Raw genomic sequence first — 20,343 nt, forward strand, 5'->3', positions numbered from 1 at the left:
GCCTGCGTTAACCTTGATGGCTGATGCCAGTGGTTCGGATCTGTTTCAAGTGGATTAGATTATTTTTTTTCCTCCTCTGGTGCTGGAAGAGAGAAAATCAATACCGGCGGGGCCACGGCATGACAGGGACATCATTTCAGAATTGAAGTGGCTGTCAGGCATTGTCATTTGGTGACTTTTGTTCGCCATTGTACTTTTAAGCCCTCATTTTTCTCCCCCCCTTCTGTTCCTTTCAGTTGCTTCATTTCTGGCCCGTTGTCTGAATTCCCTCGGTGACATTTTATGTTGCAATTTAAAAACTAGAGGGCAAGCGATCAAGTACAAGAGAATCTCTCTGAAACCAATTGCTGGACCACTTTAGCATCTACTTTTGTTTAGCCACCAACCCCCACCTCCCCATCCTCTTTTCTCATTTCGCCCTCTTGTCTCCCTAGACCTCCATATGTGTTCCTGAAGAAATTTATTTGTAGTTTATTTGCATTCTCTTATACGAGACAAGGACAAGTCTGATGTCTCGTCTTCCTTGGGACAGTTTCTCTGCCCGTTTGTAAATGAAACCCTCTGGGATTGCTTGTCGACGGATGTGAGAAATTGGAGATTGTGGTAGCGAGATAGCTGTGTCTTGGAGAGTGCGTTTCCCTGATGTGTCACCAATGTCAAGAGATTGCAAATCAAGCGCTTTAATAACACCTGTGCTGGTTTTGTTCTTTCTTGCCATTCTCAGACAGAATGTTAAAACTCAGGTTTTGTCAAGCACAGCTGACGGCTTCTGAGGGCATGGCAACACTAGCAGAACCTCTCTCTGTCACTTTAATTGATAAACATTGGGCTGATATCTGGTAATGAGCCTCCATTCCTTCGCCTATTATACTGGTTAACCCTCTCAACCCACTGAGGCAGCAGAGGAGGCGTGTAGAGGCATCATCTGACAACTACAGCATTTAGAGAAAGCTGACATGAGGACAGCATCGTTATTGCACAGCTCGCCATGTTTCTCCGGCTTAATATTTTTGCATAATATCCAATCAGCATTGGAACAAAAACACAGCTATGTGGCAATGATGGCCTTAGTAGTTTGTGTGTTGCATGTATTGCAGTGAAAAATTAGATAGACTTGTGATTTAAATACATTTCGTGCTACTATTTAATGCAGATTTCAGATTATGCAGAGGTAAAAATGCAGCTTTCATTAATTCTGCACGTACCTCTTGTTCAGCCAGTTTCCACCACCAAACTCTAACACACATCCATTGGTGTTCTTTTGAAATGTGGATGAATTGTTGGAGACACGACTCAGTGTAATTGAGTCGATTAATGCCGGCTATTATCATTTTGTTTCTACCAAACTGTCGTCCCCTGCCTGAGCCAGCACCCTCATCGGGAGACCCTGTCAGCAAGGCCATGTAATAGAAGGTGCTGCCCATGATTACAGTGTCCAAAGTCATAACAGTCTCACTGCTAGCAGGTTGTGCCCTGGTTGCCCGTTTGGTCAGAAATCAGCATTTCTCCACCACGCTGGTTTTAATCTAAAAATAAGACTTGTACATTGTTTAATGGTTGTTTTGTTTTTACAATGAGAACCCCTGACTTCTTCATTAGCTTCTAATATAACCATATTTGTAATTGAAATTGATTATATAAATAATAATAAAAATGTTTCCTAATGTCTTTAGGTTACTTAGATTCTTAAAAACTGAATGAAAGTCTGTTTTGTTAAGAGGAAAATTACACAAAATTGGTAACGGTGTAGACAGGAATCCAAGACAGTGCCAAACAGGAGAATTAGTCTTTCACATTTTACCCTCTAATAACAAAGCGTAATACGTTTTTAATATAGTCCGAGTGTATTCTCTGACTTCACATCAGTGGTATGACCTCTGGAATCGTCCGAGTTCATGTTTGAATGGCACCACTTCCATGTTCTGCTCATTTGGTTGTTATTTTAGAGTAGAGTTAGTGAATTTGGCCGCACTCCTGCTGGCTTTAGATGTAAGAAAAGCCCATTACAGCATGGTGGCTGAAGGTGTTTGGGCAGGCTCAACACACAGGTGATGAAGTGTTTGTTTATGGTTACGAGTTTGAAACCTGGGCTGTTGATTAGTCCTGCAGGATGTGTCAGACAGAGGCAGATTGAAATGCTACTGTACTGTATTTTCTTATATCCACTGTTTCTATAATCAGTTACTGCACAGTTTGGAATCTTTTTGTCAAGTACTGTTTTGTTTCAATGTTGGAAAAGCTTCTAGGAGTTTGGTCAATCAAAAGCCTAATGCTGTAGTGATTCTGTAAGGGCTCTAACCTATAGACAGCACTTTCAACCATGAACATTTGAGTGGTAATAAATAAACCATATTATTTATTTATTATGAACAAAAACCTCAACTAAATGATAACCATTATTCCTAACTAATACATTTAAATGTAGAGTAATAATAGGCCTAGGAAAATATTAAATAAAATTTATTCTCCAACATCGTTTTAAAAAGGATGAAAAATAATTTATGCTATATTTTCTTTCCCAAATTGGCGTCTGTCAAATATCCATCTACTCCTCGTCTTAATGCTTTTGACCTCAACGCTTTTAGCCTTTTTTTAGATTTTTTAAATTGTAAGTTTTGGATGCCATAGACTGAGTCGTTCCCTCCAGTCCCTTTGTCCAGTTAAGATCAATTCCTATAAGTCACATACTGTACTTATACAGCAAAAATTGATTCAAAAACTTAAATAGTTTATAAATGGTGCTCTTTTACATATTGCTTACACTTTCCAACACAGTCAAAGGTCCAGACCTATTTTAGCACCACATAAAGAGACATAGATTGATAATTAAAGCCCAACAGCCAGAAAAAAAGGCTCCGTAATTTGATTTATGCCTATTGATTTTCTGTCAAAAAAGAAAAGTTGTTGTTGAAATTAAAGAGGAGGGTCCATTATTAGGTGCTTTGGTGGTAAGTGGGAAAAAGACATGATATATTCTTCATTTTCTGCCATGCGTGTGGGTCAGTATATGATACATGTGCTTTTTACTCCCATTGTTTACTTTATTAGCTACCGATCTCTTGCATACTCAAAGGTAAAATTATTAGAGCATTGTGCATGCATCATATACAATCAGCATGTAGTTGGTTTTCTTCCTTTATACACGTCATGAAAAATATTAGTGTGTACCAGTTGTTTCAAAGCAATAATGAGAATGAAGTTTGATTGTGGGTCTTATTTTCAGGAGGTGTTTTAGTTCCAGTCGCTGTAGAGTTCAAAGGCCTGCTCTGATAACAAACTCAGACAGAGAAAAATGCCCCCCCCTGCACATTTTAGGTATCATGTGATTTGAAGTGCTGGAAGGCATTAGAAAATGTATGTCCAGTGTTATTAATCAACATGACACGAGGGCAAAAATGACCCCATTCTTTTCCTTTGGTTTTAGTCAGAATTGATTACTGTTTTATCCTTTCCTGTGTCTGACGGAATAATCCTTCCTTTAATTTACTGATGTAAACACACGTTACCAGTATTGTGGTCTAATTTTGAAGAGCATTTAGCATATTGAAATCTAAATAAACCGAATGTGTTACGTGTATTTTTTTCTCTCTCCCATCTAGTCCAATTGCGCTCAGTATTCAGCAGACAAACGTGATGAGGAGAAAATGTGTGACCACTTGATCCGAGCCGCCAAATACCGCGACCACGTGACCGCCTCTCAACTCATCCAGAAGATAGTCAACATCCTGACGGACAAACATGGAGCCTGGGGAAACTCTTCAGGAAGGTAAAATTTAGAGCTGAACCACAAAACTCAATTTAACCTGACTCGCCCTTTAGCTTTTTAAGGGATTGGTCTTTTTATTTTTATTTTCAGACTTTAAAGAGTAACTAAACCCAGAGTTTCTAGGCTGGAAATTCATAAAATGCCTTGAAAATGGGCGGGGCTCCTGGCACAGTTAAGACACGCCCAGCCTATACTATAAAATCTCCAATGAACAATCTAGTGTATGTCAGGGGTCACCAACCTCTCTGAAACTGTGAGCTACTTCATAGGTACTCTATAGTCCAAAGAGCTTCATAAAGCTTCTCTACATTTTTACAGTTTGACTTTAATTAGAGGTTAAGATAATAAGGAAGACTAGCAGGCACTAAAAAGGTCGGACACTTTAGTTCTCCTAATTTATTCAATTTATACATTAAATAGAAAATCCCCATATTGCCACTTTAATATTTTTAAATATTTTATATCATATTAATAAATATAAGATACCATAACCCATACACCAAATCTGCAGCATTTAAAAACATTTGTCACAATGTTTCTGTGAAGATAAACATTTAAAGATGGTCATTTAATACTAAAATTTTATCATGTGCAGTATTATTTAACTTTACTAAGTAATAACTACATCTCTCATCTGTATTTATCTTTGTGAGTTTGAATCTTGGAAATAAAATCAGATTTAGATGAAGATCATTGGTGACTAGAGCTACTGAGGGCTCCTCACATGGTCCATGCGGGCTACCTGGTGCCCGCAGGCATTGTGTTGGGGACCCCCGGTCTATGCTATGCAAACTACCTGCCCCATCATAGACATCATAATACGCAGACGCCGCATCGACTGCTGCCGCCCACTAGAGCGGTGCGTCAACAGGGCGGCCATCTTAGACCGGTTGCAATCGCTCCTACAGTGCATTACATCTATAGAGGAAGGATGTGTTTATATAATTAAAGTTTTCATAAATCGCTCGATTCTCGAGCAATTTTCACGAGGTTTGTTTATAACAAACGTCAGACATGATAGATGGATGGATAGATGGATGGATAGATGGATGATAGATAGATGGATGATAGATAGATGGATGGATGGATAGATGGATGGATAGATAGATAGATATAGAACAAAAGGAACCTAGAAAACGTTCAGATGTGCTCAGGTTTTTATTGACAACATTGTTTAAGGCTATACATTGCATTTGACAATTATTATTATTGATGCATAATTGTACTACTCACAAACCACCATTCTCAACCAATAGCAAAATTCAATTGTAATAGCCAGGTTTGAACCCATAGAGGGTAGCCACTCTTACATTTTATAACAAAATAGGCCAAAATGAAATAGTTTGACTAAAATGTTGAGTTGTACTAGAATCATTCAACACTACTTCATACCCAATTGCATTTGTATTCACCAGAAAAAAGTGGCTTTGGGTTTTAATTACTCTTTAAAAAGGAACTTTGTGTCTTTATCCTTTGTCTGTTGGAGAGGTTTAAAAAAAAAAAGGATAAAAGGATCAGTGACAGTATTGCTTTAGTGAATCACTGCCTGTTAAATGCCATTGATGCACCTGTTTTGTTTTCTTTTTCTTTTCTTGTACCATTGAGTGCATGTCATTTTCTTAGCCCTCAGACTGATTCAGATAACTGTAATGGTTTTAATCTCGCCATTATCTTCCTCACCCCCAATACTCATGGCTTTGATTAAATTAGATTTGCAAAGGTGAAAATGTCAGCTGTGGGTTGAATGATGCATTGACTCAGGAGGGAGATGAAAGGCATTTGGAAAAGCTTGGATGCCATTAAGAAGCGAGAGGGGGAACCTTATCCTCTGTTTGTTTCGCCAAATAGGCAGCAGAATCCAATGCAGCTATTCCCTAATGATGGCTGTTTGTGCAGGCGGTGTGTAATGGTGAGCTGCGGAGACGGCTGCAAGCTCATGCTTGTTAGGCTGAACTCAGTCTCCAGAGACTCGTCTGGTGAGGGTTAGCTTGCTGTTAGATCAGGAGTCTGTGTCTGGCTGCCTTTGTGCTCCTTTTTGTGTATCAGTTTGCTCTCCTATTCAAGACAAATTGTTCTGTTTTGTCGTCGTTGTTTCTTGATCTAATCTCCCTCCCTCACCTCCTTCCATATTCTTGTGTGTGTGCTATTATGCGTCTTTGCCATTTACTCTGGGTATAGTGTGCAATGAGCCCCGGCTGGGAACGTCCCCCATTACCAGCCTGTTATGCTATTGATGGTTTTTCTAATGGCTGCCGATGGGCGCAGGCAGCCATTGGCACTGGGCCTCGGAGTGCACTGCTCTTTTAATAAATCACAATCAGTCTTGTGCCATTACATCAATATTTTTGGTCAATTACTGTGAAGGTCAGGTGGTGCAGCTTCGCACCAAAGCACATGTGCATGCATGCGTATAGGGAAACATCTGCCAGCAGGCCTTAGAAAAGAAACATGAAAAAGGGGAGAAAAAAGAAGAAATGTCCAGTAGGAAAAGGTGCCTGCACACCTGTTTACCTGCAGGCATCTTCAGTTCTAATTTCACACATAAACACACGCAGCGCTGCAGCCTCACTGCCTGTAAATACAGATGGTCAGGAAAGCTACAACCTCCACTCAGCTGTGAAAGAGAAACCTGGGAACAAAGACCATGTGCAGCCATGTTTTTATCCTTTAGTTGAATGGGTGTAAAACACGAGTGCCTCTGCTCATGCGCCAGCCAAAGAGAAAAAAAATGGTATTCCCCAAAGTTTCCATTCAATAAAGACTCTGAAAATGAAAATATTATTTTCTCACAAGCTGATGGGAATTGTTGTTTCCTCACGGCAGGCGTCTAATACCTTCTGACACAGTGTGACCTGCCTGAATGCAATTTGTGTCTTAATATCCAGCTTACAGCAGGCTTGGCCTCAGGAGAAAAGAGGTGTGAGGTGATCTTTTTTTCATTTTTTCTGTTTCTATTCCCCTGCTTTATCCTTGCTCTCTTTTCCAGACTCACACTCTCATTTTCCTACACCTGAATAGCTTCTTTTTCTGTCCCCGTTGACGTGATTATTCTATCCACTAGCCCAGTGTTTCTCAAATGGAGGAAAGAGAGAGAGGAATATTAACAAATTAAATTGTTAAAAATATGGGTTTTTATAATGAGTATATATAGTTAAAAATGATAATCACACTAAATATTACCAGCAACTCACAAAACAACTACGGAAACACACAAAATAGAACACATAAATATACTGAATAATAAAAAGCACAAACAACAACAAAATACACAAAATGACACCAAAAACACACACACTAAGAGAATACTTACTATTACCAGCAACACACAAAACGACAATAAATTCACAATAAATGAGAGTCACGCACACACAATCACTACAAAATGCACAAAAATAACAGAGAAACAAAGAAAACGACACAAGAAACAACCAAGCGACACCAAAAAACACACACACTGTGATAGAATAATTTAAATAATACCAGCAACACACAAAAACAACAACAAAAACACACAAAATAAGATTAAAATATACTGAATAATTAAAAGAACAGACAAACAACAACAAAGTACAAAAAATGACACCAAAAAACAAACAAAATGGCACAAAATGATGATAGAAATTATCAGTCAGTCTTGGTCCCACACCAGACAGGCGGTGACCCCAAATGACAAAAACTGAAGAAATAAATCTACTCAGGAGACACTAAATATTGTATTGTATTCATTCACTTATTATAAAGTGAGATTCTTTAAAATGTGTGTTATCACTCATTCATTCCAGCATTGTGCTCTATATTGGTTGTTTTTTCACAAAACTCTGAGCAAAATGTTGTAGTTGGACATAAAGGGGGTGCTTAGATTCCTATCTAAGAGAAAGCCAAAAAAGTTTTAGAACCACTTCACTAGCCAATAGCAGTGTCGATCTTTTTTACGTGCTTGTCTTCTGATATGCAGAAAGAAAGAGTAGCTACCTGTCATACAGTGGGGTCTCAAGGTGCAAGACATGCCCTCTATCTGTCTGTTTTAGATTGGACAAACTAAATGAAAAGATAGAATGCAGTCCATAAATGAAACTGTTGTCAGACATCAGATTTGTCCCTGCACACATCTACCTCTTTTTGAGTTTGGGTCCGCTGAGCATGCATTCTGCTGCACTGTTTATTTGGGTCAGGAGTCATCTTTCATGTATATGACACCTAGACAATGTCGACAGACAGAGAGAGGAGCGATAGGGCCGATGATAGAGAACGCCAACTCCCGTCTCTGGGGGCAACCAATCCTCTTTTTTTTTCTCTCCGTTCTCACACTTTACCTTTATTGCATTCTAATATGCTGACTAATGTAGCATGGAATTTGACTCCGTCTGTAGGAAGCAGTAAAAAATGATGGAAGAAGGGTGATTAGAAAGTGTAATTATTTATTTCTTCTGCCCAAACTGTTGTTGAGAATGTAAATATAACAATATGCTCCGACACAAACATAGGATACATAGTGTTCTCACCTACTGCTCGTCTCACACACACACACACACACACACACACACACACACACACACACACACACACACACACACACACACACACACACACACACACACACACACACACACACACACACACACACACACTCAACCACCTACTCCTCTCCCTCTGCTCTGCTCCTCCTTCCTCATATAAGCAGCTCATTTTCTGCTGCATCGCTGCTCTAATGGACGCCCTTAGGCTAGAGGCTTCCCAGCCAAGGGACATCCATCTTTTGGCGTGTCACACTCCCGCCCGGCAAAAATCTTTGTGATGTGCACTCCAATTTTTCTTCAGTAAATCAAATCTTCCTTCCTTCAGAAAGACGAATGCTCTGGGGTTGGAGTGTTATAGAGAAAATCAATGCGGGCAAAATTGAAACGGTATGCCCCCGTATTGATCGCTCCTGTGAGATCGAAAACCAACAGCTTTGTAACTGTTCCGCTGGACAGTTAGCTGACCTGTAATGGACAAACTATTGATATTAGCATTACTATTTTATCTTGTGCTACGTCTTTTCACAAGCACAGTAAAGAAAGGAAACAGGAGTATAAAAGCCCTTTTGTCCCGACTATTATCTTCTAAACATGACTGGAAGTCTTTACTATTATTGGAATCTGTGCAATACCCTTTTAAGATTTGGAAAATGTGTTTGTAAATGTATTTGTTTCTGTTAATCTACTAAAAGAAAAGGAGGGGAAAAAAACAACTGTAAATTAACTATTTTTTGCATTTTTGTGAAATAAAATGCATTAAATTTTCAATAATTCATGTATTTGAAGAACATTTTTCTAAATTATTGATTTTTTTTGTGCCAAAATTTGGTAGAGAATTGTGATGTGGTGTTTGTCATGGATGTTGGTTAGTCCCTCATTTTTAATGAAATAAAATCTTGATGCATCTAAACTCCAATGCGTTTTAAATAATGTAAGTATTTTGACATTGTTGATACATTTGCAACAGGACTGTGATCCAATGCATTACTCTACATTTAAAAAGAGTGAAAGGTTATGAGTCCTTTTTGTCCAACTATACAAATCCATAACTCCAGTTGGGTTGGAAAAGAATGAGTCTGAAATTGATCCTATTATTAAGAATGGGAGATCTTTATGGGATCGCACAATTTTTTTAATACATGAACTGATCATTTTTAAATCATAGTTTTGTGTCTCTAATTTTCAATCATTAATAACTTCTTATTTTATTCAATAAAATTCCTCCATGTGTTGAAAAATACACAACCTTGTCCTAAAACCATTTAATTGTATGCAGTATTGCATTTGTGGACATTAAAATAATTTTATTCATTTACTTTGTCATGTGCCTAAAAACACAAACCACATTCGACCCTCGGTTTAATTTTGTGCAGCCCCCCAAAGTAAATGTATGAAATGACTCCAAAAATACATAAAACATTAGAAAAATACATAAAAAAATTAAAAAAAAACACAAAGTCACATACAAAATGACAAAAAAAATTACACAAAATGGACAATAAAAATACAAACACAAAAACACACAAGAGGACTACAAAAAATATACAAAACAACAAGTAAAAAATGACAAAATAAAAGCATAAACTCTTAGTTTTTTCTTGTATTAATGCTCAGATTGGATATTTCTCTTAATGCTGACATGAGTGTTGAAAATGTGGCCCTCGGATCAGACAATCACATTTTCGTGGCCCCTGTCGTGATAACAGTTGCCAATCTCTGTTATGTAGAAAGTACTTACACCAAATACTGATTGTTCCATTTTTCAGGTGAACATTTTTCACTGAACATCCTCTCCTTCCCTATTGCAGCTCTATCTCTCTCCTTTACATTCTGTGTAACTGTGAACTCACTGGGCTTTTTTTTTTTCCCTCTCAACCAGATTGGAGTCCTTATTGTAGCTTTTAGAAATATATGATTGCATGAGAATCCTTGACAGGCAGATTAATGTCCACTTGTATACTTTCATTCCAGACCTAAATCACAATTATGATACATAATACTGAGTGTAATGCATGTGCTAAAGCTGAGGTCTGCACAATGTCTCTGCTGCCTTGCGTGTATGCTTTATGGACACACGGTACATTACACTGTGCTCATACCGTGGATACAGAGCTGAAAAAGGAAATGGGACTCCAGCTTGTCAATGGAGATTATAACCAAAGGAAACAAGAACATAACAGTTTAGAGTACACTGACTCTCGGAAATGCACGACATGAGAGGAGCAGGAAGGTGGGTAAAAAGATTAAAACAGAAGAGAGATGGAGATATTTTTACTGAAACATCAAAATCTGGGTTGTGTTGTTTACAAATTCTCTATTATAATATTGTGTCGCTGAGGAGACGATTATATAGTCAAAAAGCCCTTGGATTGATTTAAAACCATCCTGATAAAGATATACTTCCTTTTTCACTGCTCAGAAGTACAAATAAAGATAAGCATATTTATTTGGCTTAAAGCACAGATTTTGGGGTTTTATACTGGACCACCATTGGATCAGGGTAGAATATAAAACTTCGTTAATTTTTGGACATACCTGAAATAGATTTTTCAATTTAAATAACTAATTTGGAACAATGGAACACAGTAATTCCTTAATAAAGGAAAAAAAAGTGAAATTAGGTTTGTTTGATTTGACTTTCTTTTGTAATGACAAACCTGGTGTTTATGTATTGTGTTGACTAGTGATTAGAAGATTTTTTTTTTTCACCCTTTAAACCCCAAAACCTTTTTTCTACTGGAAAACTATGTGTTCGGGTATGAAATAGTGTTGTTGATTGGTTCTTGTCCAACTCTTGACATTTTAGTCCAGGTATTTCAATTTGGCATATTTTGATGAAAGATGTAAGAGTGACTGCCCTCTACGGATTGAGAACCGGCTATTACAACTAAATTTAGCTATTGGCTGAGACGGATAACGTAGACGTTTTGGTGGCTTCTTGTGTCAACCACTGTTGGCCCCGCCCCTTTTATAAAAACTAGGAACATGTGGACTGTGTAATCTGTGGCGAGTCGGTTGGATTGAGAGAATTGTGAATAGAGAGCTATAGTGAGTATTGAGTAGGTCGTTAGCATAGCATTGATTGTTATTTGGATAATTTATAGTATAGACTGGGTGTGGCTTAATCGCACCAGAAGCCACATCCATAATCTAGGCATTTTTTGACATTTCCAGCCTAGACACACGTCAGCCCAAATCTCTGGGTTTAGTTTAGAAAATTGTCCCCGTCCACCCTAAAAGAACAGGAAATATAATTTAAAATCCATGGTTTTTAAGTTGAAGTTAAATCCTAACTAAAAGCTAAGTATAGGTTTTCGTGAATGGGATTACATTCCTTAACAGAAAGAAAAAATCCTATTTGCTTTGTTGGCCACTAACTGGCCATTTATAACTGGTAATGGATGTTGAGTTTGCTTATAAATTCCTTTAGTCTAAGCCTAAGTACGAGTCGTCACGCTGAGCCTTGACAGCTGCAGCAGACTGCAGGTTCTGTCCCATCTGCACATGCAGTGGTTCTCTCTAGCCTCTGTCCTGACTACTTCAAACCAATTAGCTGGGGGTCTATTTGTGATCATCCATCTGCTTCAATACAGTCCTATACATATCGCATAAACATACTTCATGAGGCAATCTGAGCCTGCCCCCAGTTACGTCCACCACTGTAAACGAGACTCCCCGTTATCACACAGACGTCTCCAGCACCTCAGTCCTTAAACAGGGTTTTACGTAGAACCTTCCGCTTCATTAATCACACACTGACATCTGTCTGGGACAGAAAAGTTGCAACTTGCACAAAAAGGACATCCCTCACATCTCAAGGGAGACTGCACAACCCTGACAGCTGTGCATTCCATCAGTTATATAAAAGAACGTGCCACAAATGGCTAACCATGTGGTCTGGCTCATGGATATGAATTAGAACATAGTCTTAATAATAACATTTACATCCCTGTGTTTATACAGTACAGTGGCTGGGTCTGTAAGCAATAGTAACAAAGTGTCATGGTGAAACATATTGATAGCGGATCATGCCCATATGTTAGTGTAGGTCAGTAGAGACAGACTAAAAAATACCCTTGGTTGCTTATTATTATTATTATTATTGTTATTATTTTTTAAAGGTCCTATATCATGCTTTTTTTCTCCCATCTCCATTTGTTCTAAGAACCCCAACAACATAGTATTTGAGGTTTATTTTCCCAAACTCACCTGTTTTCCAGAGTCTGTAATGTCACTTTCTGAGCCAGTTCTAAAAACGGGCTGTTTTGGAGCCAGCTTATGCATATTCATGAGTAGGCGTGTCTGTAGACGCTGACTTCATGCCTCACAGCCTCGCTGTTGCGAGGTAGATCAGTGATCACCAAAGCGATTTTCTTTTTGCTATCCACACACTGTTGTTATTGTTTTCAGCCAAAAAACTGCACATTACAGTAAAACACGTGGATATTTAGGTGGCTATTGTGATTGTGAGTTTGTCTCAGCGCTTCAGGCTGTGTTTATCACAGCAGCATCAGCAGCGGAGAGTGATTCAGCTGCTTCACTAACCGGAACTTTCTTCTCCTCCTCAACTTCACTAACTACAGGAATAGTGCATTTAAGCTGATAATCATTTGTTTCGTCCAACCGCTGCGTCGCATTGTCACAAACACGTCGGATCAAGTCAAAGGCGATATAACGGATACTAAAAATGGAACGGCTCAGCAGCAGGCACTTCCTGGTGGGGTGGTTCAGACTTCAGTGACGTCAATAAAGTCTGACCACTCATTTTTCAGCAGAGGGCAGAGCAGCAGCTCAGAGAGCAGGATTAGTGCGGATTTCTCAAATCCTCACTCAGAGAGTGTTTTTGATAAGGAATTAACATTGTAACAAGGTTAAAAGCTCAAAAAAGTAGATTTAGCATGATATAGGCCCTTTGAAGGAAAGTGGAACCTTTAAATGTTGCATATACAGTATTTATTTGTTGCTGTAAAGACACTGATCAAAATTAAATTATAGGAAATTATAAAAGTAAGATATTTTATGTTATATATTATATTGGCCATTATCTGCATCAGTAGTCCTGATCATGGTACCATGGTCATTTACACTTTAAAGGCTTGGAAGAAATGTATGGACACCCCCATTTTTTTCCCCCAAAACGTGTGCTTTGTTCTTCAATATAAACATACAGTATGTAAAAAGCAAACAAAGTGTATAAAAGTGAAACACTGTCGTGGATTAAGCTTTAGAGTTTAAACATATTGTCATATCTGCTGTCCTCTGGCCTCTGCAGAATGTTGGTCATTGTTTGCTTTTGTCCGTGATTGGACCATTTTTTGGAAAAATCACGAATTAATGCACAATCCAGGTCCGATCCAGATTAAACTCGTTAGGGGAAAACGAGCAACTAACCCATTGTACCTGACTCTGTTTTCATAAAGAACTGGTAATTAGCAATCGAGTAATGACATTTTGAAACTTTGCCAATGAAAGATAGTGGGGTTTTTTTTTTTTTGAGAGAGAGAGTTTGGTTTGTAATCAGTATATTCTTCTGAATCCCCTCCAATATTTAATGGAATCTTTCATGGAGTAAGGCGGGGTGCACACACTTTTTTGGCAAATTTAAGGCAAATTGAATTGTATAGCGTATTTCATACACAAGGCAATCCAGTGTGCTTTACATGATTAAAAAGTGCATCAGAAAACATTCAACAGTTTTAAAATAAATAAGAACATTAAATCAGCAGTAAAAACACTGAAAATCTCCCTCCATCACATACGCAGTAGAGAAAAAGAAACTTAGATTTAAAAATGTTTTAAAGAGCTGACAGTTTGTTCCACTTCTTTGTATACGAAAACAATATTGAAACACTAACACTTAAAAACTGAGTTTGATTAAAATATATTAAAAAAAAAAAAAAAAATACAATGAAGGAAAATATTTTGAAAATGCAAAGCACCAAACACAGTTGCTCATTTCATCAAAGACCCACAATAATAGTACATTTAGCGGGTCCAGTCAGTAGCACACAGAGCATTTCAGTATTTTTAGCTCACTTTGTTCTTTAGATGAACTTGAATATCTTCCTCACACGTAGGTTGTCTGCTGCTAATAAATGTACCTGGTTGGGCAGGTGGGGAGAGGCTTTAGGGCTGGAGGAAGGTCTTCTTCTACTGATTATAAGAGGTTGGAAGTTAAGCCCCCTTAAACTGAGGTGACCCACGTGTGTGATCGACACAAAATATTGTGCACCCCTGGCGTAAGGTCTGTCTTTGGTTAAAATTTGGTCAAATCCTTGAAGTGCGTTAATGTAATCCTGCTAACAGACAAACAAATAACGAACGCAGGTAAAATATGGACCTCCGAGGTTGATTTAATAAAAAAAAACAGCATTTTGACAAATAACACATTACTAATGTACTGTTGGGATCAGTGTCTTGCTTTGAGACGCGTTGACACATGGACATTTACAACTTCATTCAGAAGTCAACCTCTCTACCATCTGGTTTGCTGTCGCTCAGCAATAACCTTTGAATTTAACTTCTTTATTCAACAGCATCAGCATCCCCTTAACCTTTAGGTAACACAAAGAATGAAAAGGCTGCCCTCTCTACAAAACAATTCCACCATACTGCAGATTTCTGTAGCAGCTTCCAGATTTATGAGTTTCATATACCCTTAAGAAAGTATATAACCCTGATGAAGGAAGGCTGTGATGAAAGGGGCTGATCAATATCTGAATCAAAAGCCATTTGGGAAGTTTTTAGGGCTTATTTTCTTTCTTTCTCCCTGGATTCAATATCTCCAGAGTATTGATTGTCCAGGGCCGGTAGTTAGTCAAAGGCTATCTCCTTTGACTAACCCCTTCGCAGGGTGTCAGCCCCCCCCCCTGCTCCATGCTCTTGATAGATTGGTATGCTTCCAGCCATTGTAATTACATTGTGGGACCAGCAGGTCATCCATTTTGCTACTTGCAACGTTTGCCCATCAAATATAGCCTCTATCTTCAGAATCCAGCACTTTCTTATATAACTCGAGCCAGAAAAACAACACATAAAACACAGTGGCTCTGTACTATTGAGTACGGTTGGAATCCTTCTTTCAGCTGTAGATCCAAAGCTTGTATCCTCCTGGTTTCTCTGAGGTCAAGTTCACCTTTATGTCTGATCTCTAACAATGGATGTGGAAAGTATATAAATGACTTATTTTTGCTACTTTTCCCAACACCTGTAAATATAGATTTATACCCAGAACAGATTAGCTATCGTAGCTTGAATTGCAGAAGTTATTGGTAAAATAATGGCAAAATAAACATGACATTTTCTGTGTATTGTACTGCATAGCCCAACAAAGCCCATGGATCATTTGAACTGGAGCACAAAGCAATAGAAGAACTTACTTAGCCATGTGGTGTAAGCATTTTAATGCGTCTTTTTGGTAATGTTTTACCCTTTGACACACACTAACATTGTTCCAATCCATAAGCTTTGTACAGATGTATTCAAAGTTCCTTAACGTTGCTGTTAATCCTGGTGAATGCAGTATATTTTTCATGTTGTTTTTAATTATTGAAAGTAACATTTTGATGCACACACACACACAGCTATTGGTTGTGCAATTGTAAAGTGGTTTTAAAAAGAGATGGGGAGGAAGTTAAGTCCCAAACAGCAGACGGTCCCAGATGAGATAACCGTGTCTGGTGTTTAGGCTGTCGAAGAAACAAGAGACACATCAGGCTTGTACTTATGCAGAAAGGACAGAGTAAGACACAATGATTTATGTATTACTAAAAGTTAGCCAACCAAAAAGAATAGTTCAACTTGGATTTATCTTTTATTTTTGGAAACAAAAATTGGCACTTTTAAAAAAAAAAAGAGCTTCTATAAACGCAGTCTTTTGTTTCTTCTTCTTTTTTTTTTTTTAAAACGGAATTATCATTTCTTTGTGTTGCATGTTTCTGTGTTAATGATAGAAGTGGGAGCATTGAGACTGAAAAATAACTTCTCGAGTTAACCACTCCCAGCTGACCTTGAGCCTCTCCTTGCCGTTTCTCTTTTGGGCCACGTTTTGAAGCATGGCTACATGTTCAGATTTGTCAAAGCATTCAAGAGCAGCTCTGAAAGCTAGAGGTCAGAAGATTATTACAATAGGCTAGTAATGGAGGAATTATGCAACTCTAGTCCAGCGGATAACCTCATTATATCCCAGTAGATGTGATAAATGGCCTTAAATGCATGTTGTCAGAATCACAGGAAAAATGTGACACCTCATCAGAAATACAGATGGTACCATTTCAGCGCCGTCAAACTGCAAGACTGTTTATACAATGGATTATATATAGATGATGGTTAAAGATTGTTCATGTAAAACATTGAAGTGTTTCTAATTCAAAAACAAAACAGTTTTTTTTTCAAGCTGTCCACTGTCAATATTTACTACCAAGATCACTATTACCTCACATGAAATCAGTTGTAATGAGTGTAATCACCAGGCTTTTGTTTGTGAATTTTCAGTGAATGTAATCGCTGCTAATCGCTCTAATAATTAGACCTTGATTTGCATTATTTCACTTGGCTGCACTGCATTGTGGGGAGTCTGCAGCCATATGCCACGCACTTGTCGGAATGCTTTGATCCCAGTTTGGTTGCTCTGTTACAGATGCATTATCACTCACTTTTGTTTCCATGAGTTTTTAAAGCAACAGAATCATTTTCATTGAGTTGTTATTAATCGGACATGCTAACTTCCTGCTGATGAGATGACAAAATGGCAGTCAACGCAAGTTTTTTTAATTTAAGACTATATACATGTACTTTAAGTGTGTGTGTGGATCACTATCACACTTACTACAGTATACATTAGGGGTGTGTATTGCCTGGCATCTGGCGATACGATTCGTATCCCGATACATAGGTCACGATACGATACTATATACGATACATCCCGATATTAAAGTATAAGGCGAATATTGCAATTTTTATAAAATATATATATATATATATACATATATGATATGAAGAAACAACTAATCTGTAAATGTGTACACCTTCATGAGAACATTATGTATGAAATATATTTTAATGGCATATTTTACACTCAAAACAGTGGCTTTAACATGCCATGTGCCAACAACTTAAAATTAAAAAAAATAAACGTACAATCTTCCTGTGGCTTTTAAACCAACTTTGACTTTAGTATAACATGGCTTTTGTGCAACTTAACTGAGGTAAATGCCTAGAAAAACAAATAAATGTAGAAAGTTAGTACTTTCTTTTTAGATTTTATTGAAAAAACACAAGCAGGTCAACATGCCCAGGTTACAGTGTCTCCTGCAGTGGAAAAAACTTTCCTGGTTAAATAAAGGTAAAAAAAAATTAAATTAAATTAAAGAAGAAAAATCGATATGGATGCATTTTGAGTCGATCTGAGAATCACGCAACGTAGTGTCACGATATATCGCCAAATCGATTTTTTTCAACACCCCTAGTATACATTATTATTGTCTGATGAATTGTATGTAGTTTTCTCATCGAGATCTAATATTGGTCTTTCCTTTTGTGCTTGAGTTCAAATTAGAAAGAGCAAAAATAATTGACTTGATTCTGTGATTAATAGTGAGGATGTGTAGAGTTGCATTGGCGTGTGGGAATAAGATGAAAGTGTTTCTGTGTCTGTGACCCTAACGTTACCTTTGGTACATGTTGTAAACAACATTAGCGGAGGCAAATGATCATACACATAGATGGTCTTGTATACACCTCATCGGTGTTGGAAGGATAGGCATTAATGCACATGTAGAAAATCACTCTGGTGTGACTTAATCACGCCAAACAATTTCAGTGGGAAGGTGGTTTAGTCCTCTCTCATTTTAATTTGAGTCTGGAGACCCCAGTGGCGCGCCCGCTGCCACCATTTGACAAAGAGCTAGTGCTCAGGCAACCAGTGCTCAACATGACAAATCCTCAATCTATTCCTGCCCTACCATTTCTTCTAAACACACGGTTCATGCAAATCAAAGCAGAATGATCTTCAAGAGTACAGCAATGTTTGTGCAATTGGACGACTACCAGCAGAAACTAGCATTAATGTAGAATAAGCCAGGAGGAAATGTCCCGTGCATACGCACGTCTCATTGACTCGACTCCTATTAATTCAGCAGAAATGTTATAAATGACTGTTTGTGCCAAAGAAGCAGAGTCGCTTAGAGTGATATATGAAAACATACTGACTCGATATGTCCTGCTTGCCATGCTGAAAGTCACATAAGCATTTGCATACTGTCAGTTGTTGTGCATGCCACATGATGAAGTTTTCTTCGCCACTCCTTCTTCATCAATTGGGCAGCTCTTTTTTTTTTCCAAACATAAGAAATTCTAACAAAAATGATAAACCAGTGAAACTGGCAAGACAGAAATGCTCCAAAGTCTTGTTTTAATCAAGATTATCACCACATGTGACGTTTTGAGCCCGAGCCCTTCATCAGACAAACTAGCAAAGCTCAAAATGATCTGTATATTACCATTTTTTCTTGATGGTCTCAATGGTGATGATTTGGAAAACAGATAAACCATATACGTCATTACTAGACTTACACTAGGAGCCTTTAGTTGCATTAGCTTTTTTGAGAGTTTTTTTTAATCCAACCCATTAATGTTTTATGTGGAATTTAATTAAAACTTAAGGGTAATCTTCTGGAAAATTTGGTAATGTACAAATCGTGACTTGGGTAAAAGAAAACTAATGGGGAACCAAAAAGCAATAAATTAATGCAGGGGATGCAATGCAATTCATGAAATCTGGGACTGTTTGCGGTGATTGTTTTAGTACGGAAAAGTAGTATAACTGAGAACTAGGTGCAAACACAGACGCAGAGATCATCGCTACAGTAAATGTGCAGAGAAAACAGCTTTTTTGAGAGTTCTTTTAAACCAACACTTTAATGTTTTATGTCGGCTTTAATTAAAACTTTAGGGTAATCTTCTGGAAAATTTGGTAATGAACAAATTGTAAAAGAAAAATAATGGGGAACCAAAAGGTTTTTAGAATTTTTTTTTTTTACTCATTTATTTATCAAGTACTTAGTTAATAGTGGTTATTTTACTCAATCTACAACTTTTATTTGTGGATGTATGCTGTTCAGTACAGTTGGTGTGGAAACATGTCTTCTGTTCATTATTTCCACATCGTAAATTTTGGTTCAAAAAAAGCCATTTACTGCAGGTCATTTTCACAATTTCCCCCTCTTTTTTCATTTATTTTTATCTGATTTAAAATAGTAATAAATAATACATGTATTTAGTTAAATAACAAGGTGTCCAATTTGCATGTAGAAACCAAATTCAATAAATGGATATTAAATATGCAATGTGCATATTGTAGCACATCGTTCTCCCCAGCAGTGGGGCTTAGAGTAACTGTTTTAGCAAACTAAAGTTCTAAAGAGCTAGCAAGTTAACTGTCTAATAACAAGCTGTTTTGTTAAAAAATAAAATCTGTGCTACCTTTCTCCCCTATAAATTTACAGTTTCTGAGGATTAAATATGTTTACAAATTGGTTTTGTTAAAGGAGCATAGCTAATGCTAATGGTTGCTGAAGCACTCTAAACCAAAGAGAATGAGTCCACACACACTTCTACCTATTGCCTTGAAAAGATTTTGTGATACATTTTGTACTGCTTGTTATGGTCCCAACACTGCGGACATGAAGTCAAATAACGCTGATGGTGACGTCAAATGACACTGGTGCGTGTTCACGCTGGTTTGGAGAGGCGGCCCAATAACCCGGAAAAAGAATGAGAAAAAGACGGTGTGGAGACAAGCACAGTGGACTAAACTACTGTCTGGTTCCAAAGAGGCATGTGCGCAGGTCTTGCAGTAAACAGTCACATGAATGGAGAGTAAATCAATAACCATGTCACAGTTAGAGTGTGGATCGGGCCGTATTTTCTCGTCCGAGTCTGACCAGACAGTGAAAACTTAATTTGTTTTCTCAAAGAAATGACACGTACATTTGTTTTAGTGGTAAGCACCGATTTTGATTAACAAACAACTGTTAATGTCAACATCAGATCAGTGCATGT

The 20,343-nt window shown here is 37.8% G+C and overlaps 1 protein-coding gene across 8 annotated transcripts in view; it reads left to right on the forward strand.

The window, feature by feature from the left end:
* Positions 1 to 20,343, forward strand: part of lrba (LPS-responsive vesicle trafficking, beach and anchor containing) — a 222,265-nt gene that overhangs the window by 105,309 nt on the left and 96,613 nt on the right. For all 8 annotated transcript variants that reach the window (XM_028469572.1, XM_028445918.1, XM_028446752.1 and 5 more), the window contains exon 36: positions 3,600 to 3,766. In XM_028469572.1, the coding sequence (XP_028325373.1) occupies positions 3,600 to 3,766 (167 nt within the window). The remainder of the gene's footprint in view (positions 1 to 3,599; positions 3,767 to 20,343) is intronic.

Source organism: Gouania willdenowi, chromosome 1, assembly GCF_900634775.1.
Source record: "Gouania willdenowi chromosome 1, fGouWil2.1, whole genome shotgun sequence".
NCBI lineage: Eukaryota > Metazoa > Chordata > Actinopteri > Blenniiformes > Gobiesocidae > Gouania > Gouania willdenowi.